Source organism: Anomaloglossus baeobatrachus, unplaced genomic scaffold (genome assembly GCF_048569485.1).
Source record: "Anomaloglossus baeobatrachus isolate aAnoBae1 unplaced genomic scaffold, aAnoBae1.hap1 Scaffold_296, whole genome shotgun sequence".
In the NCBI taxonomy this organism is placed as follows: Eukaryota; Metazoa; Chordata; class Amphibia; order Anura; family Aromobatidae; genus Anomaloglossus; species Anomaloglossus baeobatrachus.
The window spans coordinates 19,352-46,358 of record NW_027442399.1 but is presented as its reverse complement, the minus strand read 5'-3'; the positions used below and the strand labels follow the sequence as shown (position 1 = coordinate 46,358).

The 27,007-nt window shown below is 49.1% G+C and overlaps 1 protein-coding gene across 1 annotated transcript; it reads right to left on the bottom strand.

Annotated features, from left to right (window-relative positions):
- On the bottom strand, positions 1-22,623 carry LOC142267564 (endoribonuclease YbeY-like). Its single transcript, XM_075332335.1, has 5 exons — positions 22,587-22,623; positions 15,116-15,329; positions 13,386-13,517; positions 12,026-12,094; positions 1-215 (listed from the first exon to the last, which is right to left on the bottom strand). Exons 2-5 carry the CDS (start codon positions 15,323-15,325, stop codon positions 120-122), a joined length of 507 nt encoding a protein of 168 aa, XP_075188450.1. The 5' UTR covers positions 15,326-15,329; positions 22,587-22,623; the 3' UTR covers positions 1-119.
- Between the last annotated feature and the right edge of the window lie 4,384 nt (positions 22,624-27,007).

Genomic DNA, 27,007 nt, shown 5'->3' with positions numbered 1-27,007 from the left:
TCCTACAATTATCGCTAACCATCATGTCCTATAATTGATGCATGACGTATGTATATAATTCCCGTTTCTCAGACGCCGCTTTCTCTGTTCTCCGTGCAGCTCATGACATGGAAGTGATATTATTCTTGGTCGTAATGCTCTGACGTCAGTGGGCTAAGTGCAGATCCAGTCGCTCGGTTTATCTCCATTAGAACTTCACTTTCCTTCTCAAACATCTGTGAGAGTGAACAAACGATATGAAAATAACTAGAATTTATTAATATTCATTAATACTAAATATATAAAATCTTGGGTTAACTTTTATATTAGTGTTCCTTTATAAAAAAAAAAACGTATACACTATGGAGCATAGAGACTAGCGGTGTCCCCAGAGGCCAGAAGACCTTTCTACAACAGATGAAAAATAAAAGCAGTATTGGGGAGCAGCAGCACAAATTTTGCCTGATCGCCAGGGATGAAATGAGAAATACACAACATAACAGGTTGCTGATTATATGCCCTCAAATCCAGAGCAGAAACATAATCAACATGTAAATGGGATTCTCTGTGGACCACAGTCTCCTGGAATACATATAATATGGCTTGGTCACCCATTCGTAGGAAATAAGGAGGGGCATTTCTTATAGACATCCCATTTGTGGCTGTACTTAAAGGGGTTATCCACTACTAGGACAACCTCTTTAATTCCACATATTTCTCGAAGGTAAAATAATAAAGAATATAATTACCTCCCATACCGGCGCCCTTCTAGCTATGTACGGGCTCGAGGTGCTGGAGATCACATGGAGTTGTGACGTCATGCGAGCCCCGCATCCAATCAGCGCCAGCTTCCTTCTCAACGCCTTAGGACCAAATGAGTTAATCAACAGGAAGTGAGCTCACTTCCTGTTGATTATTCGTTTGGTCCGAAGATGGGGAGAAGGAAGCTGGCACAGATTGGATGCGGGGCTCTCATGATGTCAAAACCCCACATGAGCAATGGGAACGCGAACCACGGCACTGTTAGAAGGGCGCCAGTAAGGGATACAAGTATAGTCTTTATTATTTTACCTGGGGGAAATGTGAAACAGAAGGGGTTGTCCTAGTAGTGGACAACCCCTTTAAATGTGTATGCACATCTTCTGTCTTCTGATGCGCACCGTGCCTCTGACTCCAGGATTTCTGCTTGCCAGATGGAATGTACAATGACAGTTAACACCTCCAGTATGGTTGCACTACTGGTCTAAACCGTCTTCTTTCCCTTCTGGCTAGTAGGGGCAATTCTGCCTCTGCAGCATGGAAGAAGTGCAAGGACACTGAAGCAGGCCGGACCCAGACAACTTCAGAGTGGCATTTACAAACTGTATAGTAAAAAGCCTTTAATCACCTGCTTCTTGCCTAGGGAAAAGCCACTAAAGTGGTCGGTAACCAAGGCAACAAGCAATCAACTGTACAACTAAAAATGAAGGGAATTTTGTTTACTTACCGTAAATTCCTTTTCTTCTAGCTCCAATTGGGAGACCCAGACAATTGGGTGTATAGCTTCTGCCTCCGGAGGCCACACAAAGTATTACACTTTAAAAAGTGTAACCCCTCCCCTCTGCCTATACACCCTCCCGTGCATCACGGGCCCATCAGTTTTGGTGCCAAAGCAGGAAGGAGGAAACTTATAAATTGGTCTAAGGTAAATTCAACCCGAAGGATGTTCGGAGAACTAAAACCATGAACCAAAAGAACAATTCAACATGAACAACATGTGTACACAAAAGAACAAAAGCCCGAAGGGAACAGGGGCGGGTGCTGGGTCTCCCAATTGGAGCTAGATGAAAAGGAATTTACGGTAAGTAAACAAAATTCCCTTCTTCTTTGTCGCTCCATTGGGAGACCCAGACAATTGGGACGTCCAAAAGCAGTCCCTGGGTTGGGTAAAAGAATACCTCGATAAAAAGAGCCGAAAAACGGCCCCTTCTTACAGGTGGGCAATCGCCGCCTGAAGGACTCGCCTACCTAGGCTGGCATCTGCCGAAGCATAGGCATGCACCTGATAGTGTTTTGTGAAAGTGTGCAGACTCGACCAGGTAGCCGCCTGACACACCTGCTGAGCCGTAGCCTGGTGCCGCAATGCCCAGGACGCACCTACGGCTCTGGTAGAATGGGCTTTCAGCCCTGAAGGAATCGTAAGTCCAGATGAACGGTAGGCTTCAAGAATCGGTTCCTTGATCCACCGAGCCAAGGTTGACTTGGAAGCCTGCGACCCCTTACGCTGGCCAGCGACCAGGACAAAGAGCGCATCCGAACGGCGCAGGGGCGCCGTGCGAGAAATGTAGAGCCTGAGTGCTCTCACGAGATCCAACAAGTGCAGATCCTTTTCACCTTGGTGAACTGGATGAGGGCAAAAGGAAGGTAAGGAGATATCCTGATTGAGATGAAAAGGGGATACCACCTTAGGGAGAAATTCCGGGACCGGACGCAGAACCACCTTATCCTGGTGAAACACCAGGAAGGGGGCTTTGCATGACAGCGCTGCTAACTCAGACACTCTCCTAAGTGAAGTGACTGCCACTAGGAAGGCCACCTTCTGTGAAAGGCGTGATAGAGAGACATCACGCATCGGCTCGAAAGGTGGCTTCTGGAGAGCCGTGAGCACCCTGTTAAGATCCCAGGGTTCTAGCGGACGCTTGTAAGGTGGGACTATGTGGGCCACCCCCTGCAGGAACGTGCGGACCTGCGGAAGCCTGGCTAGACGCTTTTGAAAGAACACGGAAAGCGCCGATACTTGTCCCTTGAGGGAGCCGAGAGACAAACCCTTGTCCATTCCAGATTGAAGGAAGGAAAGAAACGTGGGCAAGGTAAACGGCCAGGGAGTAAAACCCCGATCAGAGCACCAGGATAAGAAGATCCTCCAAGTCCTGTGGTAGATCTTGGCGGACGTTAGTTTCCTGGCCTGTCTCATAGTGGCAATGACATCTTGAGATAACCCTGAGGACGCTAGGAGCCAGGACTCAATGGCCACACAGTCAGGTTGAGGGCCGCAGAATTCAGATGGAAAAATGGCCCTTGAGACAGCAAGTCTGGCCGGTCTGGCAGTACCCACGGTTGACCCACCGTGAGATGCCACAGATCCGGGTACCACGACCGCCTCGGCAAGTCTGGAGCGATGAGGATGGCGCGGCGGCAGTCGGACCTGATCTTGCGTAACACTCTGGGCAGCAGTGCCAGAGGAGGAAATACATAAGGCAGTCGAAACTGCGACCAATCCTGAACTAAGGCGTCTGCCGCCAGAGCTCTGTGATCTTGAGACCGTGCCATGAATGCCGGGACCTTGTTGTTGTGCCGAGACGCCATTAGATCGACGTCCGGCGTTCCCCAGCGGCAACAGATCTCTTGAAACACGTCCGGGTGAAGAGACCATTCCCCTGCGTCCATGCCCTGGCGACTGAGAAAGTCTGCTTCCCAGTTTTCTACGCCCGGGATGTGAACCGCGGAGATGGTGGAGTCTGTGGCTTCCGCCCACAGCAGAATCCGCCGAACTTCTTGGAAGGCTTGACGACTGCGTGTGCCGCCCTGGTGGTTGATGTACGCAACCGCCGTGGCGTTGTCCGACTGTATTCGGATCTGCCTGCCCTCCAGCCACCGCTGGAACGCCTTTAGGGCTAGATACACTGCCCTTATCTCCAGGACATTGATCTGAAGGGAGGACTCTGTCGGAGTCCAGGTTCCCTGAGCCCTGTGGTGGAGGAAGACCACTTCCCCCACCCTGACAGACTCGCGTCCGTCGTGACCACAGCCCAGGATGGGGGCAGGAATGATTTTCCCTTCGACAAAGAAGTGGGAAGAAGCCACCACTGAAGAGAGGTTTTGGCTGCCCGTGAAAGGGAGATGCTCCTGTCTAGGGACGTCGACCTCCTGTCCCATTTGCGGAGAATGTCCCATTGAAGTGGACGCAGATGAAACTGCGCAAAGGGCACTGCTTCCATTGCTGCCACCATTTTCCCTAGGAAGTGCATGAGTCGCCTCAGGGGGTGTGACTGGGCTCGAAGGAGAGAGTGCACCCCTGTCTGTAGTGAACGCTGTTTGTCCAGCGGTAGCTTCACTATCGCCGAGAGAGTATGAAACTCCATCCCGAGGTAAGTTAGCGTTTGGGTCGGCGTCAATTTTGACTTTTGGAAATTGATGATCCACCCAAACCTCTGGAGAGTCTCCAGGGCAATGGTCAGGCTGTGTTGGCATGCCCCCCGGGAGGGTGCCTTGACTAGAAGATCGTCTAAGTAAGGGATCACCGAGTGGCCCTGAGAGTGCAGGACCGCCCCTACTGCTGCCATGACCTTGGTGAAGACCCGTGGGGCTGTCGCCAGTCCGAAAGGCAGTGCTACGAATTGAAGGTGTTCGTCTTTGATGGCAAAACGCAGGAAGCGTTGATGCTCTGGTGCAATCGGCACATGGAGATAAGCATCCCTGATGTCGATTGAAGCTAGGAAGTCTCCCTGGGACATCGAGGTGATGACAGAGCGGAGAGATTCCATCCGGAACCGTCTGGTTCTGACATGTTTGTTGAGGAGTTTGAGGTCCAGAACGGGACGGAATGATCCGTCCTTTTTTGGCACCACGAACAAGTTGGAGTAGAAGCCGTGACCATGTTCCTGAGGGGGAACGGGAATCACCACTCTTTCTGCCTTCAGAGTATTCACCGCCTGAATCAGAGCATCGGCTCGCTCGGGGGGCGGAGATGTTCTGAAGAAACGAGTCGGAGGATGAGAACTGAGCTCTATCCTGTAACCGTGAGACAGAATGTCTCTCACCCATCGGTCTTGGACATGTGGCCACCAGGCGTCACAAAAGCGGGAGAGCCTGCCACCGACCGAGGATGCGGTTTGGGGAGGCCGAAAGTCATGAGGATGCCGCCTTGGGGGCGGTTCCTCCGGCGGTCTTTTTAGGACGTGACTTAGACCGCCATGCAGAAGAGTTCCTCTGGCCCTTCTGTGACCTGTTGGACGTGGAGGAATGGGGTCCGGCTGAGGGCCGAAAGGACCGAAACCTCGGTTGAATCTTTCGCTGCTGAGGTCTGTTTGGTTTAGACTGGGGTAAGGACGAGTCCTTTCCCTTGGATTGTTTAATAATTTCGTCCAATTGCTCGCCAAACAAACGGTCGCCAGAAAATGGCAAACCGGTTAAGAATTTCTTGGAAGCAGAGTCTGCCTTCCATTCGCGTAGCCACATGGCCCTGCGGACTGCCACCGAATTGGCGGATGCTACCGCCGTGCGGCTTGCAGAGTCCAGGACGGCGTTCATGGCGTAGGACGAAAAAACCAACGCCTGAGAAGTCAAAGACCCAACCTGCGGGGTCGAGGTATGTGCGACCGCATTAATCTCAGACAGACAAGCTGAGATAGCTTGGAGTGCCCACACGGCTGCGAATGCCGGAGCAAAAGACGCGCCTATGGCTTCGTAGATGGATTTCATCAGGAGCTCTATTTGCCTGTCAGTGGCATCCTTGAGCGATGAGCCGTCTGCCACTGATACTACTGATCTAGCCGCCAGTCTAGAGACTGGAGGATCCACTTTGGGACACTGAGCCCACCCCTTAACTACGTCAGGGGGGAAGGGGTAACGTGTGTCATTAAGGCGCTTAGTAAAGCGCTTGTCCGGAAATGCTCTGTGCTTCTGGACAGCATCTCTGAAGTTAGAGTGATCGAAAAACGCACTCCTTGAACGTTTGGGAAACCTAAACTGGTGTTTCTCCTGCTGTGAAGCCGACTCCTCTATAGGTGGAGTTGGAGGAGAAAGTTCTAGCACCTGGTTGATGGACGCTATAAGGTCATTTACTATGGCGTCCCCTTCAGGTGTATCAAGATTGAGAGCAACGTCAGGGTCAGAGCCCTGAGCTGCGACCTCCGCTTCATCCTCCAGGGAGTCCTCATGCTGAGACCCTGAGCAGCGTGACGAAGTCGAGGAAGGTCTCCAGCGAGCCCGCTTAGCCGGTCTGGTACTGTGGTCCGAGTCGGAGTCTTCACCGTGGGACCTAGGTGTCACCTCAGGAGCACTTTGCTGCGCCGACCGAGATGGGCCTGGGGGCGATGAACGCACAGCGTCCTGGGCCTGTGTTACCGGTCTGGACTGCAAGGCTTCTAATATATCTTAGCAGACCATTTATCCATAGACTGAGCCATGGATTGTGAAAGTGACGCAGAGAGTTTGTCAGCCAAAACTGCAAACTCTGTTCCTGTCACCTGGCCAGTGGAAGCCGTCTGTTCTACCTGAGCCGAGGGTCCCACCAGTGCCCGGGGCTCCGGCTGAGTGAGTGCCACAGGGGCCGAGCATTGCACACAATGAGGGTAGGTGGAACCTGCAGGTAACATTGCCGCACAAGAGGTACAGGTTGCAAAATAAGCCTGTGCCTTGGCACCCTTGCTCTTTGCGGACGACATGCTGTTGTCTCCCCTTAGAGTAATCAGTGAGGGTATATAGCCACAGGCAATAATGCGGCCGAACAGAGAAAATGTATACAGTATAACTATATATATATATACACTTCGGCACCCAAGGGGGCCAGCACCTAACGGTGCTGCTTACCGACCGCCCAAAGCGGTTGTGTGACCACCAGATTCCCTGCCTGGGCCTCCCAGAGCTTGCTCTGTATTCCTCCACCGGCAGCAGTGTTATAACAATGGCTGCCAGCGTTCCGAGAGGAGGAGGGAGCCGTGGGCGTGACCTAAAAAGTGCGGGAATCTGATGCCCCACAGTGCTCAGTGAGGGGGGAGGAGGATATCAAAGTATGCTCCAGCCCTCACTCCCGACGTGCAGTCGAGCGTCCCGCCCTTACCCCTGACTGGCAGGCCCGGGGGCGGAAGTTATCGTACTAGGCCGGAGAAGCCGGGGACTAAATTTAATAGCCGCGGCCGGCAAACAGGTGCGGTCGGCGCGGTAGTCCCGGCGCCACAACAAAACACAGCAGCCGCTGCAGCGTTTGTTACACAGGCGCTCCAGCGCCGACCCCAAGGGGACACAGAGTACCTATTTAGATGCAGGGCCTGTCCCTGATAAGACTCAGTCTCCTGTCCGTCAGATTCCCCCAGGGGCTGCGGAGGGAGCCCGGTTCCAGTGCCTGGTGACCGGTTTGGATCCCACTTCTCCCAGAGCCTCAAAGGGATGGGGAAGGAAAACGGCATGTGGCTCCAGCCTGTGTACCCGCAATGGGTACCTCAACCTTAACAGCACCGCCGACATTAGTGGGGTGAGAAGGGAGCATGCCGGGGGCCCTGTGAGGGGCCCTCTTTTCTTCCATCCGATAAAAATCAGCAGCTGCTGCTGACTAAAATGTGGAGCTTGCGTGAATGTGTGCCTCCTTCAACACAAAGCATAAAACTGATGGACCCGTGATGCACGGGTGGGTGTATAGGCAGAGGGGAGGGGTTACACTTTTTAAAGTGTAATACTTTGTGTGGCCTCCGGAGGCAGAAGCTATACACCCAATTGTCTGGGTCTCCCAATGGAGCGACAAAGAAATATCCATTTTTGAGGACAGGATTTTTAATGACAAGTACATTGTAAAGTTGCCTGTTTGTACAAGCATTTTTAATCTTTAATGAACATGAGAAAACTTGTTTAAAGGGATATTCTCTTTATTAATGAGTAAAATTGTAATACAAGCAATATTGCAAAATACTTTTATATGAGAGTGAAGAGAGTTTTTACCCTTATTATTTACAGCTTGTTTCGTAGTTTAAGGCTATGTGCGCACTGGGAAATGGAATTTTCTTGAGAAAATTCCGCATGCTCTCAAAGATTACCGCACCCGCGGTAAAAAACCGCGGCAAACCGCACCCGAAAACCGCATGCGGTTTGCCGCGGTTTGCTGCGGTTTCACCGCGGTATTGTTCGCGGTATTGCCGCGTGCGGGTTGGGATGTGCTTTATTGCATTCAGTGCAATAAAGCACATTGAAAAAAAAAAAAAAGTCATTTAATTCTGAGATAGTAGATAGATAGACAGAAGAATAGATAGAGGGATAGATAGATAGATAGAGGGATAGATAGAGGGATAGATAGATAGATAGAGGACAGATCGCTGCATTTCCCACGGTCGGCAGTGAGTTCACATTACCGGCCGTGGGAAATGACCGGTAATTACCTCTGCTGTCTGCTGCATTCATTCAGCGCTGTGTCTGTGACACATCACGGCTGGATGTCAGCAGTGCAGGACCCTGTGGATTATGCCGGAGCTGTGTGGATTACGCCGGAGCTTTGGTGCGGGAGGGGTTAATAAAATGGTGAACGAGGCTTGTTTGTTTTATTTAAAATAAAGGATTTTTCGGTGTCTGTGTTTTATTCACTTTACTTACGGGTTGATCATGTCAGCTGTCACATAGACGCTGCCATGATCAAGCCTGGAGTTAATGGCGGTGATCCACCACCATTAACCCCTTGTATTACCTTGCTGCCACTGCTACACGGCAGCAAGAAGAGCCGAGGACACGCCGGTGCTGCCGCATAATGCATGCGACAGTGCCGGGGCAGCTGCGGCTGATATTCTCGGCTGCGGGAGGGGGAGTGAGGCGGGGGACATTAACCCTGCCCCTCTCCCTCCCCAGCCTGAGAACACCGGGCCACCGCTGTGTGCTTACCTCGGCTGGACAGTAAAAATACAGGGGAGCCCACGTTCTTTGTTTTCTATATTTCCGTTTTCTTTCTATGTGTGTTTTATGTGTCTGTGATGTGTTCTATGTCTGTGTTCTATGTCTGTGATGTGTGTGTGTGTGTTTGTGTTTACTCTCTGCTCCGCTTCCTCTTCCTGTAATGACATCACTTCCCTGCAAAACCGCAGACAGGCGATGTACATTACCGGAGGTAAACCGCGAAATACCGCAGGGAATAACGCAGGAAAACGCAGTGAACCGCACAGAATTTGCTGCCTGCGTTATTCCCTGCGGGATTTCATGATTAACATTGGAGTCAATGGAGTGAAATCCCGCAGCGATGTGCGGAAAAGAAGTGACATGCACTTGTTTTTGCTGCGGGAATCCCGCAGCAAAACATGCAGCTGTCAAATTCCGCCTAGTGCGCACAGGATTTTTTTTCTCCATAGGATTTGCTGGTGATTCACTGCAGAGATGTTATGAACATTTTCTGCAGCGAAACATGCAGCAAACCCGCGAAAAATCCGCGGCAAAATCCGGTAAGTGCGCACATAGCCTAAAGGATGTTTAAATGTGGCAGCCTCTCTCAATAGTTTGCACGCCCCGCTCGCGACACTGCACTGTTGGCTCCAAATCTAACCAGCTTCAGTGTAACTAAGGTCATTGACTGCTGTGAAGGCACAGCTGCTTCTGCTTGCAGTTTGGGCACGACTATGCCGCTAGTCTGCACTGTGAATCAAGCATTAGTGCTCTGCCTCCAGTTTGTAGGAAGCCGGGAGGCAGGGAGAGGCGCGCTCCTGAAGACTGAACATGAAACAATCCATTTTATCTGGAGGCACTGGAGATTTGTAACAGGGCACAAAGCATTGGTTTCCTTTGCGATAAAAGCGGTGACTAGATTAATTTAATTGAATCATGGGCAGCATGACGCAGACGCTGGATGAGCGATTGCAGCCAGGTCTAAACATTCCGGCGTTTCAGAAAAAACATAGTTTGGAAATCTGGCTGGTGACTATAGGGAGAGATTTAACTTATCTTACGCGGTTCTTGTCTGGCATACATGGGACACATCTGTCAATAAAGTGGGGAAGTCCGGGGAAAAGCTATCCGAGGAGCTCACTGGGCGAGTCAGGTTCTCCCTATAGTCTCCCTTTCAATTCATATTTTCTCTGAAATACTGAACTGTTTCAGAGTAAAACTTACCTGACTTTAATTGTGCAGCCAACATCTGATTCATGCTGCCCGTTACTGAGGCAGCATTAATCTATTAACAGGTTCCCTATAATAATTAATAATGCAAATATAAACCATTATTATATACTCATGTCAAGCTAAAAGCTTGTAATATCAGCAAAATCTTAACACTAGAACTACTGAGGTAGTCATTTTGACTACTTTGCACCATGTATTTCTATATAGGTGTCACGAGTCCAGTAGTTCTAGTGTTAAAGGGAACCAGTCACCAGGTTTTTCTCCTATAAGCTGCGGTCACCACCAGTAAGCTCTTATATACAGTATTCTGTAATGCTGTATATAAGAGCCCAGGCTGCGCTGTAGAACATAAAAACACCTTTATAATACTCACCTGTGGGGTGGCTGGGCCCAATAGGCGTCGATGGTCCTGTCCATCGCCTCCTCTCTTCCATCACCTTCCTCTTTCCCTACTCCATATGGATGACGTGTCCTACCTACTACATCATCCACATAGAGAGGCCTCCATTGCACTCCTGCACATGCGCTTCTCTCTGTACTGCTGAGGGCAGAGCAAACTACTGTAATGTGCAGGGAATGGTCAAAGACGGCCCGAGCATGCGCACTACAATACTTTGCTGTCCTCAGCAGGGCAGAGAGAAGTGCAGGAGGGCAGAGGAGGCCTCTGTGTGGATGTGTGACGCCCTGGGCAAGCCAGGGGTCACAGGTCATAACACCACCACACCCTACACCCCAGATAGGTACACCAAAGCTAACCAAAAATCCTTGTTGCCTTACTCCAGGGGCTGATGTCCACACCAGGGGGTGGGCCAGGCGGTTGGCTCCGCCCACCGAGGAGTTCACAGCCCTGGAGGCGGGAAAACCAGGCAGTTAAGCTAGGGAAGTGAAGGAGTGTAGACAGAACAGTGAGTGAAGTGGAAGCGAAGTGGTAGAGGAGCAAGAGAGAGGACTAAAGTTGACAGAAAAAGTGACAGTTGAGAAAGCCTGAAGTTGGTCCGGGTGTGTTCCCCGGACTGAGAACAGCAAGGTCAGCAGACGGCGGTGACTGTCTGCAGGAGAGGCTACTTGGAGGTTGCCGAAAGGACCGTGGACGGGTGGTGGCCCGGCGGTACCGGAGCGGTATACAAAGAGAAGCCAGCACCATTGGCAGGGGCCTTTCGGATCCCGGCAAGGCTAGGAGTCGCCGTGAATTTGCCAAATCCGTCAGTGAAGGGGACCTCTGGGTCTCCCAACACCCAAGTCCCGATTGAAGGCAACAGTCCAACCGTTAGAGAGAGACACCGCCACTGCCAAGGCACCAGTTTCTCAGGGCCAGCGCCTGCGGGCAAAGAGGGGCTCCTCCGGCCCATATCCAAGCCGGGGAGCGGGTTACCGGTGGGAACCCATCGCTACCAACATAGACTTAGGTGCAGGAAAAGGGACCGTCACCGTCAACTACTGGGGAAAAGCAACAGCAGCCGTCCGTGGGAACCGTCTTTCCAGCCGTGTGTTTTACCGAGAACTGTGTCCCCGTCTCAGGCTGAGTGAGTACCACAGTGCCGTGAGGCACAGCGCTGCCCCGCGTCCCTGCACCCCACCAAGCCCTGCACCGGCCCCGCCATCCCTCATCCCCCACCTCATCACTGGGCCCCGGGACAACTACCCCCTACCCACGGAGGGGAGAACCAACAACTTTGCTGCTCCCTGTCATCGCTCCCGGGATCCCCATACAGAGCAGCGGTGGTGTCCACATAATCACCACAACCGTGGGTGGCGTCACGGACAATAAACAATCCCAAAAACCAATCCCTTTTCACTCACGGGCGAGGAGCGCCGCTCAAGTCCCCGGGATCCGGCCCATCGCTCGAGCCACCGAGCAGCAGCAGGCCGCGGCAGCAGCCGGACCCGAGCAGTGGGAGAGCGCGGCGTCCCCTCCTCCGCCCGCGACAGATGATGTAGGACGAGTCATCCACAAGGAGCTGGGAAGGAGGTTGGTAATGGAAAGAAGAGAGGAGGCGCCGGACCGAGGCCAGAGATTCCCATCGGACTAGACCACCCCTCAGGTGAGTATAATGAAGATCTTTTTTATGTTATACAGAGCGGCCTGGGCTCTTAGATACAATATTCTAGAATGCTGTATATAAGGGCTCACTGGTGGTGGCCACAGCTTTTAGGGGAAAAACCTGGTGACAGGTTCTCTTTAATAAGAAAAGAAACAACTAACCTTTTTCCAGTCTTCTGGACTATGATGTGTATAACCAAGCAGGTGACATAAGCCGTGTACTGCTGTCACCTGGGAGAAAAATAATTATTTATATGTGAATCTTCTGGAAGTAGAAATACAAATATTCACTAGAAGGAACAACGCACTCAAATGTAATCTTTATATGTGACAGATTCGCTGACTATACTTACTGGTGGAGGCGCAGACACTGGACAGTGGAATGAAAGGGAATATGTCACCAGGTTTTTGCCATCTAATCTGAGAGCAGTATAATGTAGGGGCAGAGACCCCGATTAAAGCGATGTGTCACTTACTGAGCTGTTTACTGTCATTTTAATAAAATCACTGTTTTCTCTGCTGCAGATCTAGCAGTTACACAGTGCTCATGAATATGCTGGACTACCTGCAGCACGCCAAGTAGTCCTGTAATGATAATCTACTGCTGATTAATCAGTGATTTATCAAAACTACACTAAGCAGCCCGGTAAGTGACACATCGCTGGAATCAGGGTCTTTGTCTCTACATTATGCTGCTCTCAGATTAGGTGACAGATTCCCTTAAGGCTGGAGTCACACTTGTGAGTGACTCGGCAAGTCTCGCATCGGCATCACCTGGCACGGCCGCACACTCTCTGGACAGGAGCGTCTCAGCTGCATAGAAATACATGTAGCCGACCCGCTCCAGTCAGGAGAGTGTGTGGCCGTGCCAGGTGATGCCGATGCGAGACTTGTGCGAGTCACTTACAAGTGTGAAGCCGGCCTAAATGTTTCCCAGCAGATTTGTCAGAGCTTTTCCCTTCAATCTTCAGTACTGCTCTTAGGCCCTGTGCGCACTAGGCGTTTTTACCCGCGGATTTACAAGCGGTTTTGCTGCGGAAATTTCTTGAGAAATGTTTGAAATCTTTCTGCAGACATTTCCCAGCAAAACCTATGGGAAAAAAAATAGCTGTGCGCACACTGCGTTTTTTTCTCAAGAAAATTCTTTGTGAAGATTTTCTTGAGAAAATTTCTTGAGAAAATGTGCTTGTCACTTCTTTTCCGCAGGTACCTGCGGTATACCCCCAAATTTCACTCCATTCACTGTAATGTAATCGCGAAATTCCGGAAAGGGGATAGGGGAATCGGAATAGGGGAAACCATTCTTAACCCCTTGTGTAACCCAAGTAGAAGTATAATGGTCCAGGCAGTAAATCCTCTGTTTGACTACTGCCTACAGTGATCTGCTCATCTCCAAGTTATTATCCAACTCATCTCAGATCCTATTTCTATGTCATACCTCACAACAACCAACCTATGAGCTACAGAGAATTGTTACTGACAGCTCGATAACACCATAAGATTTGCATTCTCCATAACTTACAGTCAAGACATTGTTAAAATCCTCCTTCTTTTCTTGACACTGGTGATATATAAACTCTACTCCAAGGTAAATGTCTCCTAAATTGTATTCATCTGGGAATGGTGGATTAGGTAACAATCCGGGGCACAAATTCTGGAAGTATACAAGGAGCACACACAGTCAGATGTAGCCAACACATATTGTATATCATTGCAATTACTTAAAGCACCACTCCAGCATTTTTTAGGGGTTTTTTTCAGCGTTGGAATGCTTTAAATCTAAATCCTCTGCCCCCGGTCTTATACTCAAGCCTGCTTTACACGTTGCAATTTCGCATACGATATCATATGCGATTTGCAACGCCCCCATCGTATGTGTAGCACGTTCAATTTGTTGAACGTGCCGCACAAACGATTAACCCCCGTCACAGGTACTTACCTTCCATACGACCTCGCTGTGGGCGACAAACGTCCACTTCCTGGAGTGGGAGGGACGTTTGGCGTCACATCGACGTCACGCGGCAGCCGGCCAATAGAAGCGGAGGGGCGGAGCTGAGCGGGACGTAAACATCCCGCCCACCTCCTTCCTTCCGCATTGTGGGCCCGGAGCCGCAGAACGTAGGTAAGATCTGTTCATCGTTCCCGGGGTGTCACACACTGCGATGTATGCTACCCCGGGTACGATGAACAATCTGATCTGACGTTCAATTCGTCAGGAATGAACGACGTGCATGCGATGAATGTTTTTTCGTTCAATCGCAATTGCACGTCGCTGTCACACGCTACAACATACCTTACGATGCCGGATGTGCGTCACTTACGACGTGACCCCGCCGACACATTGTAAGATATCTTGTAGCGTGTAAAGCGGGCTTCATTCTCTGCCATCTTCACCTTCTATCGCCACCGTTCCGGTCAGTCTTGGGCAGTGTTTCATGGAGCGCGCCAGTGGTCACAACTCAATCCAAGTCTATGAGAGCCTCGTTCTGGCTCACATTGACTTGCCTTGGGAGCTTGTGAAGTAACTTCTGCCCAGTCAGAATTTGTCATCACAAGATGGTACAGCGAAAACAAAAAAAGGTTAAGACGTCGGAGGGTAAGTATAAGACTTAGATGTAGGCCGGTGTCACAATTGCAAGGGACTCGCGCAAAAATTGAGTCGCATCACCCGTCACGGCCTGCTGCTCTTTGGGCAGGAGTGTGCAGCAGTATAAAAATACATGCAGCTGCACACTCCTGTACGGAGAGCGGCAGGCCATGACGGGTGATGCGACCTCAATTCTCGTGTGAGTCACTCCAGCCTTAAAGCAGCACTCCAGCGGTGAAATAACGAAAAAAACCTCTGGAGTGGTGCTTTAAAGTCAGCCTTTCACCAGGTCAAAAGTGTTTATTTTATTCCCGTTGCTCCCATTGAGTATTAAGATGTTTTGGTTTGTTTTTTTTAAATCCACCATATGGTTCTAGAGACCTAGATCTGTTTATTTAGTGCTAATTTTTGACATATTTACCAAGGGGGTGTGGCTGAAAGGATTTGTTGGAGCTTATCTTTAGACTTCTGCATTATAAAACTGAGCCATGCCCCCTTGGTAAAGAGAATAAAAAGCACTAAATAAAAAGGTCCATATCTCTGGAACCGTATGGCGGATTTTGTTTTCTTAAATGAATACTCAGGGGAGAAGCCACCATAAAATAAGAGCAAAAACGGCCCACTGTTGAGATGGTGACAGATAACCTGCTCTGCTGTTTCTGTACCTCATGGAATGGAAATGACAGCACGTCCGTAGCTTTGTCTTGCTGTCTGTAAAGTCTGTTCAGGTGTCGGATCTTTGTATCATTTATACATATTACCCCGACATCAAACCTCTCCACGCGGAGACACTTTCTGGCAATTTCTAGATTCTTGCGTAAATGGGCTCTGCGGAGAGGGATCACATGCTGCAGGTTCCGGATAAGAAGAGACATTACCCTGTTGAGACAAGTAATACTTAGAGACTTGGCGCTTTGGTGTTCTCCCCTTTTTGTTAGAAGAGTTTTTAAATAGTGATGGGCGGACTCTCAGATTTATGAGATCAGCACGTTTAGCCGGACTTTTAAAAAAAAAAAAAAAAACGGTTCCAGCCCGGAATTGATCCCAGATATCTGGCTGGACGCCGGTCACCATATAAGTCTATGGGGACCAGAATTTGGTGCTTTTTTTCTTTATTTATTTAGTTTTACAGTGACCCACAGATAGGTTCTGTGATTGCAAGCAGCCAAAAACTACACTGCCCCACAGGCTGGGGGCGCATCTGACTGCAACCAATCACAGACACCAGAACTGCCGGTGGGCGGGGGAAGCAGTGAATATGTATGAGGCTAATGAGCAGCCCCGGAAGAAGACTGAGCAACCCAGAAGCAGTTACAGCCGCGCTGGAGACTCCGTAAGTATAGTGTGATTGCTTTATTTTTTTTTATTTCCCAAGTTGCCGGGTCAGGCACCCGGATACTTTTTAAGCCGCACGGATATAGACTTTTAAAGTCCTGGTCCGCCCATCACTATTCTTGGACAATAAAATGAACATGAAGTTTTCCTTCTCCAGTCAACAATCAACTTTATTCAGAGGGATAAACAGACAGAAAACATGAAATTTCCTTTCAGCTTTACTAAAAGGAAAATTAAATGCGTTGAGTGGGACTAAATAGCCGCGGACCTCCTGTGTCTGATGGATAGGTCAGCATTAGGCTAATTTCACACATCAGTTTTTTCCATCAGGCACAATCCGGAAAAAAAATGGGTAAAACGGATCCGGCGCCGGATCCATTTTATCCCCATTGATTTGTATTAGCGCTGGATTGTGCCTGATGGCCTTGCGTTGCATCCGGCTTTTGCCGGATCTGTCATAATTGCCTAAAGCGGCGGCCGGAGGGAATGTATCTTGTAACTTTTTTTGTCCGGCAAAAAAAACGCATCACGCCGGATCCGGCGTGTTTTACAATGGAAGCCTATGGACGCCAGATCCGGCATAATGCGGTAAAAAACGGATGCGGCCGCCTGATCCGTTTTTGTAAACTGAGCATGCTTCGATGTATTGAAAAAAATGGATCCAGTAAAAAAAAACGGACAAAAAGGATGCAAAAACGGATGCGCCGGATCCGTTTTTTGATGGATCAGGTATATTGGAACCGTCAAAAAAAAGGGATCAGGCACATCAGTTTTTGCATGTTCTGCGCCGGATCCGTTGCATCTTGCACACGCCGGATTGTGCCTGATGCCAAAAACTGATGTGTGAAATTAGCCTAAAGGGGGCTTTACACGCTACGACATCGCTAATGCAAACTCGTTGGGGTCACGGAATTGGTGACGCACATCCGGCCGCATTAGCGATGCCGTTGTGTGTGACACCGATGAGCGATTTTGCATCGTTGCAAAAACTTGCAAAATCGCTCATCGGTGACATGGGGGTCCATTCTCAAAAATCGTTACTGCAGCAGTAACGAGGTTGTTCCTCGTTCCTGCGGCAGCACACATCGCTCCGTGTGACACCGCAGGAATGAGGAAGCTCTCCTTACCTGCCTCCCGGCCGCTATACGGAAGGAAGGAAATGGGCGGGATGTTACGTCCCGCTCAGCTCCGCCCCTCCGCTGCTATTGGGCGGCCGCTCAGTGACGTCGCTGTGACGCCGCACAGACCGCCCCCTTAGAAAGGAGGCGGTTCGCTGGTCACAGCGACGTCGCCGGGCAGGTAAGTATGTGTGACGGGTCTGGGCGATGTTGTGCGGCACGGGCAGCGATTTGCCCGTGTCGCGCAACAGATGGGGGCGGGTACCCACACTAGCGATATCGGGACCGATATCGCAGTGTATAAAGCCCGCTTTAGGAGATCGGTGGTTGTCCGACACACAGCTCGCCAGCCATTCAGCTGAAACCTGCCACAAACGGTTACTGGCTGAGTTCACATGTCTAGTAATCATTCGTCAGAACAGATCCTGCAGCAATTTGTTGGCAAAAAAGTTATAAGTAAATCAATAAGGTTTTGTCAAAGCCAAATACCAGGATGTATCAAATACAAAGCAGCTTTATTTAAGCTATGACATACCAACAAAAGGCAAAAAACAGCATAAGGCTAAGTTCACACACCGTTTTTTTGATGCTGCGTTTTTGGCCGCTAAAAACGCACCCACGTCGAAAAAACGCGTCAAAAAACGCATGCGTTTAAACAAGTGTTAAGAACGTATGTAAAAGAAAATAATTAGCCTAATATACATATAGCTGCCGAAATTTTGCAACATTGAAAACTCATTGTGGGCACACAGCGTCAGGCCACGTACACACGTTGAGTTTTTGGTGATTTTTTTTTACTTCAGTACAGTATTTGTAGCTAAAACCAGGGGTGGGTGATAAATACAGGAGTGGTGCCTGTGTTTCTATTATACTTTTCCTCTGATTGTTCCACTCCTGGATTTGGCTACAAATACTGAGGTAAAAAACTCACCAAATACTCAATGTGTGCACATGGCCTTAAAGGGGTTTTCTTTTCCCATGAACAAAAGGTCATTTGGAAGTTGATTTTTATCAATAGATCTTGGAATAATACATTTCACCATTGTATGTGTATAAAAAAAACAAAAAAAATGTTCCTGTGCGGAGATAATCTTATATATGTGTCCCTGCTACATACTGTGTAATGGCCGTGACTGACCGTACAGGTACATGGTTTGATCATACCACATCTCCTGGGCAGAGGAGGATGTCAGTATACAGACATTACAGCACTGATCACAGCTGATTCTTTCTGTGGGTAAAACATTTTCCTGCCTGTTTTTTAAAAAAATGTTTTACCTCAAAGAAGGAATAATTTGTGATACCATGCTATAATGTTTGTATACTTTATTACTTCCTCCCTGGCCCAGGAATTGTGGTATGATCAGACCATGTCCCTGTACGGTCAGACACAGCCATTACACAGTACATAGCAGGGACACATATATAAGATTATCTCAGCAAAGGAACATTTTTTTTAAAACAGGCAGAAAAATTATTTACCTCACAGAATGAATCATCTGTGATCCTGTGACGTAATGTCTATAAACTTTTGCATCCCCCCCCCTGTTCAGGATCTGTGGTATGATCAGACAATGTCCCTGTACGGTCAGAGACGGCCATTACACAGTACATAGCAGGGACATTATATATATATATCTATATATATAATTGCCTTATTCTGTCTGTCTGTCTGTCTGTCATGCTCCAAAATTGTGTCCTTCCGGTGACATTGTGTCCTTACAGTGACACAAAGCTGATTGGCCGCTGGGCTCGCCATGGCCCCGCCCCCCCACACGGATTGGCCTCTCGCCCCGGCTCTCTGCAGGCCCCGCCCCCCTCACGCAATGCACGCTCGCTCTGGCCCAACTGACACGGACCTCCGACTCTCAGGTGAGTACACACACACACATCAGATCACACTCACTCTCACACACACCTCACACACACATCGCATCCACACTCACAACATCCTGGGATATCGCTTGCTTCTCGGCCGCGATACTGTGCTGTGAGCTTTCAGGACCTGCCGGAAGATCACATGGCCAGAAGCATGTGGTATCTCCGGATGTTGTGACTGTGAGCGCGTATGTGCAATATCGTCAATGTGTGTGTGCGTGAGTGTATGCGATCGGGTGTGTGTGAGTGTATGCGATCGGGTGGGTGGGTGTGAGTGTATGCGATCGGGTGGGTGGGTGTGAGTGTATGCGATCGGGTGGGTGTGAGTGTATGCGATCGGGTGGGTGTGTGTGTGTGTGTGTGAGTGTATACGATCGGATCTGTGAGTGTCGGCAGAGAAGCACGGCGTGCTGGAGGAGGCTGGGAGGAGAGAGGCTGATCCTGGCGAAGGCTGGGACAGGGAGGCTGATGTTGGAGGAGGCTGGGAGGGTGTAGGCTGATGCTGAGGCAGGCTGATGCTGGGGGAGGCTGGGAGGAGAGAGGCTGATCCTGTCGAAGGCTGGGACAGGGAGGCTGATATTGGAGGAGGCTGGGAGGGTGTAGGCTGATGCTGGGGGAGGCTGATGCTGGGGGAGGCTGAGAGAAGAGAGGCTGATGTTGGGGGAGGCTGAGGCTGGGGTAGGCTGGGAGGAGAGAGGCTGATGCTGGGGACAGAAAAGGCTGATGCTGGGGACAGAAAAGGCTGATGCTGCGGGCAGAGAGGCTGATGCTGCGGGCAGAGAGGCTGATGCTGCGGGCAGAGAGGCTGATGCTGCGGGCAGAGAGGCTGATGCTGCGGGCACAGAGGCTGATGCTGCGGGCAGAGAGGCTGATGCTGCGGGCAGAGAGGCTGATGCTGCGGGCACAGAGGCTGATGCTGCGGGCACAGAGGCTGATGCTGGGGGCAGCATGGGGGATGGAGCACTATGGGGGATGCGCAGCATGGGGGATGGAGCACGATGGGGAGTGCGCAGCATAGCGGATGGAGCACGTTTGGGAGTGCGCAGCATGGCGGATGGAGCACGATGGGGAGTGCGCAGCATAGGGGATGGAGCACGTTTGGGAGTGCGCAGCATGGCGGATGGAGCACGTTTGGGAGTGCGCAGCATGGCGGATGGAGCACGTTTGGGAGTGCACAGCATGGCGGATGGAGCACGTTTGGGAGTGCGCAGCATGGCGGATGGCGCACGTTTGGGAGTGCGCAGCATGGCGGATGGAGCACGTTTGGGAGTGCGCAGCATGGGAGATGGAGCACGATGGGGAATGTGCAGCATAGGGGATGGAGCACGATGGGGAATGCGCAGCATGGCGGATGGACCACGTTTGGGAGTGCGCAGCATGTCGGATGGAGCACGTTTGGGAGTGCGCAGCATGGCGGATGGAGCACGTTTGGGAGTGCGCAGCATGGCGGATGGAGCACGTTTGGGAGTGCGCAGCATGGCGGATGGAGCACGCTGGGGAGTGCGCAGCATAGGGGATGGAGCACGTTTGGGAGTGCGCAGCATGGCGGATGGAGCACGTTTGGGAGTGCGCAGCATGGCGGATGGAGCACGTTTGGGAGTGCGCAGCATGGCGGATGGCGCACGTTTGGGAGTGCGCAGCATGGGAGATGGTGCACGATGGGGAATGCGCAGCATAGGGGATGGAGCACGATGGGGAATGCGCAGCATGGGGGATGGAGCACGATGGGGGTGCGCAGCATGGGGGATGGAGCACGTTGGGGGGTGCGCAGCATGGCGGATGGAGCACGATGGGGGGTGCGCAGCTTGGGGGATGGAGCACGATGGAGGGTGCGCAGCATGGGGGATGGAGCACGATGGGAGGTGCGCAGCATGAGGGATGGAGCACGATGGGAGGTGCACACCTCCCCCCAACACACACACACGCACACACACACACACACTGCACAACACACACACACTGGGAAACACAAACACCGCCCTACACAGACACCCACACACACAGACAACGCCGCACACACACAACACCTAACACACAAACACCGCGGCATACATAAATATACGCACATACCGCACAACACACACATTGCACAAAACATACCTCCCCCAAAACACACACACGCACCCCACACCCACACAAACCGCGCAACACACACACACACAACGCTACAGACACACAGCGCTCCACAAACAATGCAACACACGCAACACACATACAACACCGCTCTCACCCCCCGCCACACCCAGAACATGTACAGCGCCCTACACAAACACTTGGTAAGTACACACAACAACATCTATATATATATATAACAAAAATCATACATGAACTACACAATTTGTAAATTCTAGAATACCCGATGCGTAGAATCGGGCCACCTTCTAGTATATATATATATATATATATATTTCTATATATATTTATATATATATATATATATAATTTATCACAGCATAGGGACAAGTTTTTTTAAACACATCCAATTGTGGAAATTATTATTCAAAGATCTACTGATTATAATGATCTTTGTTAGTAGGAAAACCCCTTTAGGCTCTGTGCCCACGTTGCGTATTTGCATGCAGTTACGCTGCGTTCTCCACTGCAGCGTAACTGCATGCATCCTGCGTCTCCAGCACAATCTATGAAGATTGTGGATAATCCATGCGCACGTTGCGTTTTAGAATGAAGCGATTTGCATGCTGCCAAATCACTGCGTTCTAAAAAGCAACATGTCACTTCTTTCGTGCGCTTTGGATGCAGCCCCCCCTCTGTCTGTGGTGGGGGCTGCATCCAGAGCGCATGAAATCAGCTTTTCAGTATGCAGTGTTTCTGCAGTGATTTGAAGCACACGTGTGCTGTTTAATCGCTGCAGAAATTTCTACAGGGACAGAACGCAACGTGGGCACATAGCCTTAAAGTGAACCTGTCAGGTCCAATATGCACGCAGTATCACGAGCAGTTCTGGGTGTATATTGCTAATCCCTGCCTAACCGTCCCTGTATACACTAGCATAGATAAAGAGATCTTTAGAAAAAGTATTTCTAAAGATCTATTACCATATGCTAATGAGCGCAGGGACTAGTCCCCTGGGCGTTAGTTCCCCGGCCAGTCGCCCCTCATTAGCATGTTAGTATGTCCCTGTGGGCGTGCTAACATGCTAATGAATGTGCAGCGTCAGAGGATGATCTCACTCACCAATCCGCCGCCATCGCGTCCTCTGTGAGATTTCGACTCAGTGCGCATGACCCCGGACTTTCAGTCATGCGCACTATGTAGCCGTGTGTACGCGTCCCGGCTTCAAACTGAAGTAGTGCGCATGACCCAAACTCCGGGGTCATGCGCAAAGAGCCGAAATCCCCCAGAGGACACGATGACTGAGGAGAGGTGACAGATCATCTTCTGGTGCCATACATTCATTAGCATGTTAGCAGACCCACTAACATGCTAATGGGGCTGACTGGCCGGGGAACTAACAACCTTTTGGGACTAGTCCCCTCGCTCATTAGCATACGGTAATAGATCTTTAGAAATACTTTTTCTAAAGATCTCTTTATCTATCCTAGTGTATACAGGGACAGTTAGGCAGGGATTAGCAATATATACCCAGAACTGCTCGTGGTTCTGGGTGCATATTGCACCTGACAGTTTCCTTTAAAGTAACTGCTGTGCGATATGAAATCAGGCTGGACAATGCACACTGGACTGGAGGGACAAACACACCATGTCCTGCCATCCACGGACTGTATGGAGTTCAAAAAAAAAAATCACGTGACGAGAGCCGAGCGCACCGCGTCCAATCACTTACGTTATGTACGGGCTTGTGCTCCTGGACTCTGCACGAAAGCGGAACTTTCACTGCGAGACAGGGGGGAACCATACTTCTGATGGACCGAGAACACACCGGAAGTAAGGCTGTTTAGACCGGAAGTTGATGGGTTTTTTTTTTATTTCGGTTATTTTTCTCTTAGAAGAGGTGCAGCGGCCGGCACTGCAAGCGAATGTGTGAGTAGCGGTGTGAGCCGCCGTCCCCCTCCTCCCGCTGTGTGACGTGTCACCTCTGGCTCGTAGTTACCGCGTGTTGTGTCTCCACGAGTCTTCTGGTTTTCGCTCTCGGAGAATGCTGAAGCTTGTGGTTCCCCTGGTCACATGACTGATCCTCTTCTGTGGTATAATATAAGCGGCTGTTGTATGGAGTTCTGGTTGGATGTCCCTTTCTGGTTGGGATGTTTTTCTTATGGAGAGCTGTATGGCGCAGTCTCAGGAGGAGCAGTGTATTGATTTTACTGATGTCACTTTTGAAGCCAGTGACATAGGGACCCAGTTCAAGGGTTTGTCCAAGAATTAAAGTTTATCTATCATTAAGGCCAATTTATTTCATTTTTACTTAAAGGTTTATTCCAAGATCCCATCCCAATAGGTAATAGGTGTAATAATATTATCAAATTCGTCCAATTAACCATATAACCTTTATGACCATAATTGCAGTTACAGTGCCACCCCAAGGTCACATTACCGCACGCACAAACTCCATATCAATGCATGAAAAACAGGAGGAAAGGGAGTTCAATGTGCAAATATTTTTATCAAAATAAGGGGGAAAAAAGGGGCTCTGGTGAATAAACATAAAAATTGTGTGTTTAAAAACACGTAACAGAGGGAGGGACTTGAAATGGGCATACAATACATGATATACACATGATCAAACTCATATAAATGTATAATGGGTACAGTCACATCAGAATTGCTTATATACAGACAAGATAAAAAAAAAAAAGGGCAGAAAAGATCTTACATTAAAGTGGCTAGTGCATATAAATCAACATGTCTCCAAAACGCAGACAATGGGCTGCCTATATCCCATTTCCTAGTCTGTCTCAAACGTGCCAAGTGCATAAATAACACACAAAGTAGAACATTGTTAGTACAGATGAGAACATGTACCCACCATAAAGTTCAGATGCCAGCAGAAAAGACCCAAAAAGCCCCGTCCCAGAGCAGAAGCTTCCTCCCAGCCCGTCAACACATGTTTCGCCATTGGGAGACCAGCGCGTCCCGTTTGCAGCTCCATCAGGGAGGGAGAGAACATGTGTCCTCCTCATAGAAAGCGTCCATTTAATATGCCCGCCCTACACTACTTCCGCCTGCGTCATTCTCTGTAGTGATGCATGCGCAGTTGCTTGCCACAACACCGCGGGTGGTAGAAGCCGTCAGACAGACACGGCGCATGCGCAGGAACAGATACGCGTCATTCTGTGCACGCGCTGTCGCAACATAGATGGCAATCCACCAGCAGTGAAGCGGGGACCAACAGCGCATGTGTGCAAGAGATGATATTCACAGAGAATATAGATAATAACATCAAATAGACAGGTGTTGCCATTCCGTATATCATATATCATACATGGAACAACAATAGTGTTAACTTGCAGTCTAATGGAAACATACCACTCAATATATATTTTAAGAAATACAGCAAGATGTATACAGAAATAATTCATTATCACTCAACAAAAACGCGAGCATAAGATGGATATTTTTTCATCTTGATATAAATAATGGGGTCATCCAGTGGATTATTTCCAGAACACAGAGTCTGTGGCAGAAGGAATAGTATACAATCCAAGTCTAAATATGATGAAACAGGGGTACAAAGAAGATATATCAATTTTAGTGCAGTCAGCAAGAATACGCATATGTCAACGAGGAGAAACACAAAGAGGGAAAGTTAAATTTACATCAAAAATGATAGATAGAGATATATATATATATATATATCTCTCTATCGTTTTTAATGTTATTTTTACTTTATATATATATAATATATATATATATATATATATATATATATATATAAAAAATGGAATATTGGTGATGATAGGCAGCTCTCACAAAAACGGTACAAAACTAATAGTTTCTTTCAGTCCCTAGGGACCAATGTATCGTAGGATCCATCGGGCCTCGCATTGAGCCAACTTCTTCTTGAGGTCACCGCCTCTGGATCCACCACTTATCACATCGATGCCCCTTATCTCCAATTTAGTGGAATCGCAGGAATGAGACGCTTGAAATGTTGAGGAATGGTCTTTAAAAAGGTGTTATCTTCTGCAGACCTAGCTACCTCGATATCATGCACGGGAAGTGAGCCCAACAGAGATATAGATCAAGAAGCATGGACACGTGGCATAATATACCACATGTCTAGTACCACACGTGATATACCTCCTTATTCCAAAGCGTCTCATTCCATCCGAAGAAGAGAAGGTCTTGGTCCGGATTATATTTTTACAGGCTAAACAATGTCCGCATTTGTAATAACCTGTCAAAGGGGCACCAGTATTAAATGGATTCTGGACAGGAGGGACGTAGTGACTGTTCACCAGAATGTCTTTCAGGTTCCAGGAACGTTGTGCCATCATGAGTGGGGTGTTAGTCAGAACGCCTGACAAAATAGGATCAGATAATAATATAGGCCAATGGTTCTTCAAGACGTCCCTCATGGCACCCCACTCATGATTAAATGTCCCGATGAACCTAAGTTCAGGCTCCAGGGGTTCCTTTTTGGAGGTATAAGAGAGGAGCTGAGGTCTAGGTGTCCTCTTAGCTCTCACATAGCCCCTTTTAATGTCTCTAGTGCTGTAGCCAAGATCATGGAAGCGACGTCTGAGATCACGAGATTGAGCCTCAAACTTTTGGTCTGACGAGCAAATCCGCTTCATCCTCAGAAATTGTTCAGTCTTTATGGGTCGGATAGTAGAGGGAGTATGAGCAGATGATGGATGCAGTAGAGCGTTGACAGAGGTGTCCTTAAGGAAAACATTAGTTTGAATAAGGCGATCCATGCCCACCTCAATCCTGATATCTAAAAAGTCAATGCAACTGCTGCTATGCTTGTAAGTGAGCTTGATATTAAGGTCATTACAGTTAAGCTGCCCAATAAAAGACTCAAGTTGCTCCATAGTGCCCTGCCAAAAAATTAAAACGTCATCACTATATCTTAGCCAGCACTGCACATGGGCGCTAGCCCTGGAGCCCCCGTCACCAAATACCAACCTCTCCAAGAAACCCAGGAAGAGGTTGGCGTACGAAGGCGCACAGGTTGCGCCTATCGCAGCGCCCCGCCTCTAAAGATAATTTATTTCTGTTCAAAGATCAATTTTGAGTAAGGGCAAAGTGGAGCAACTCAGGAATTAAATCCCCCATCCTGCCACACCGACTGTCCATTCCGAGAAAAAAGCGGACCGGTGCCAGACCATCCTCATGTCCAATACTGGCGTATAAACTCTCGATATCTGCTGTGACTATGAGGACATCCTCCTCCACAAAAATGCCATCAATCCTTTTCAGGACGTCCGTGGTGTCCTTGATAAAAGAGGGCAGTGTCTCAACAATAGGTTTTAAATAATGATTAATTAATTTACAAATTGGTTCTCATAACCCCTCTATGCCAGACACAATCGGATGCCCCGGAGAATTGACACCATCTTTGTGGATTTTGGGTAGAAAATATACTGTAGGTAGTTTTAAGAATGTATTAAGGAGGCCCTCCATCATCTTTTTGGTAATAATACCTTTCTCAAGCGCCGCCTCCAGTATTTGTGCCAGCTCTTTGGTGAAAGTAGACAAAGGACTATGTGAAAGCTTAGTATAAGTGTCCCTGTCCCTCAGCTGTTTCAAGGCCTCTTCCTCATATTTTTCAATAGCCCAGATCACCATGTAGCCCACCTTGTCCGTCGCCTTGATGACGACAACTTTATATGATTTTAATTCTTCCAGAGCTTGCCGTTGTCTATAAGTAAGGTTATCCGACTTCCTTCTTGTGGAGATCTTCCTGAAGTCGTTCACGACAAGTCTGGTAAGTCTGGTGGTGTGTGTGTGTATGTATATATATATATATATATATATATATATATATATATATATATATATATATTGTGAGGTAGCGCGGTCAGCTGCGCAGCAGAAGACACGGGATCCAGGCATTAAGGTTCACAGCACACGGTTTAATGTCCAAACAAAAGTCCACCACAATATACATGTGCCTCTCCAGCAGATAACTCAGGGAGTTCTGTTCACTCCCCCACACCCGGCACACCTGCCCTCATTCCTCTTTCCATTTAACCCTTCCTTCAGCCTGTAGGGAAACAGCATTAACCCTAGAGTGGATTTACTTTCTATCATGGAGTGAGCACAACCGGGGCGAGACATACCGGCCGTCATAGATAACCC

Excerpts from the sequence above, each read along its gene's own strand:
- LOC142267564 (XM_075332335.1), bottom strand. The coding sequence starts at position 15,325 with ATGTCTCTTCTTATCCGGAACCTGCAGCATGTGATCCCTCTCCGCAGA. Across the intron at positions 12,095-13,385 it reads ATTTTAACAATGTCTTGACT|GTGACAGCAGTACACGGCTT; the intron begins GTAAGTTATGGA and ends TTTTTCTCCCAG. Across the intron at positions 216-12,025 it reads GTCCAGAAGACTGGAAAAAG|ATGTTTGAGAAGGAAAGTGA; the intron begins GTTAGTTGTTTC and ends TCACTCTCACAG.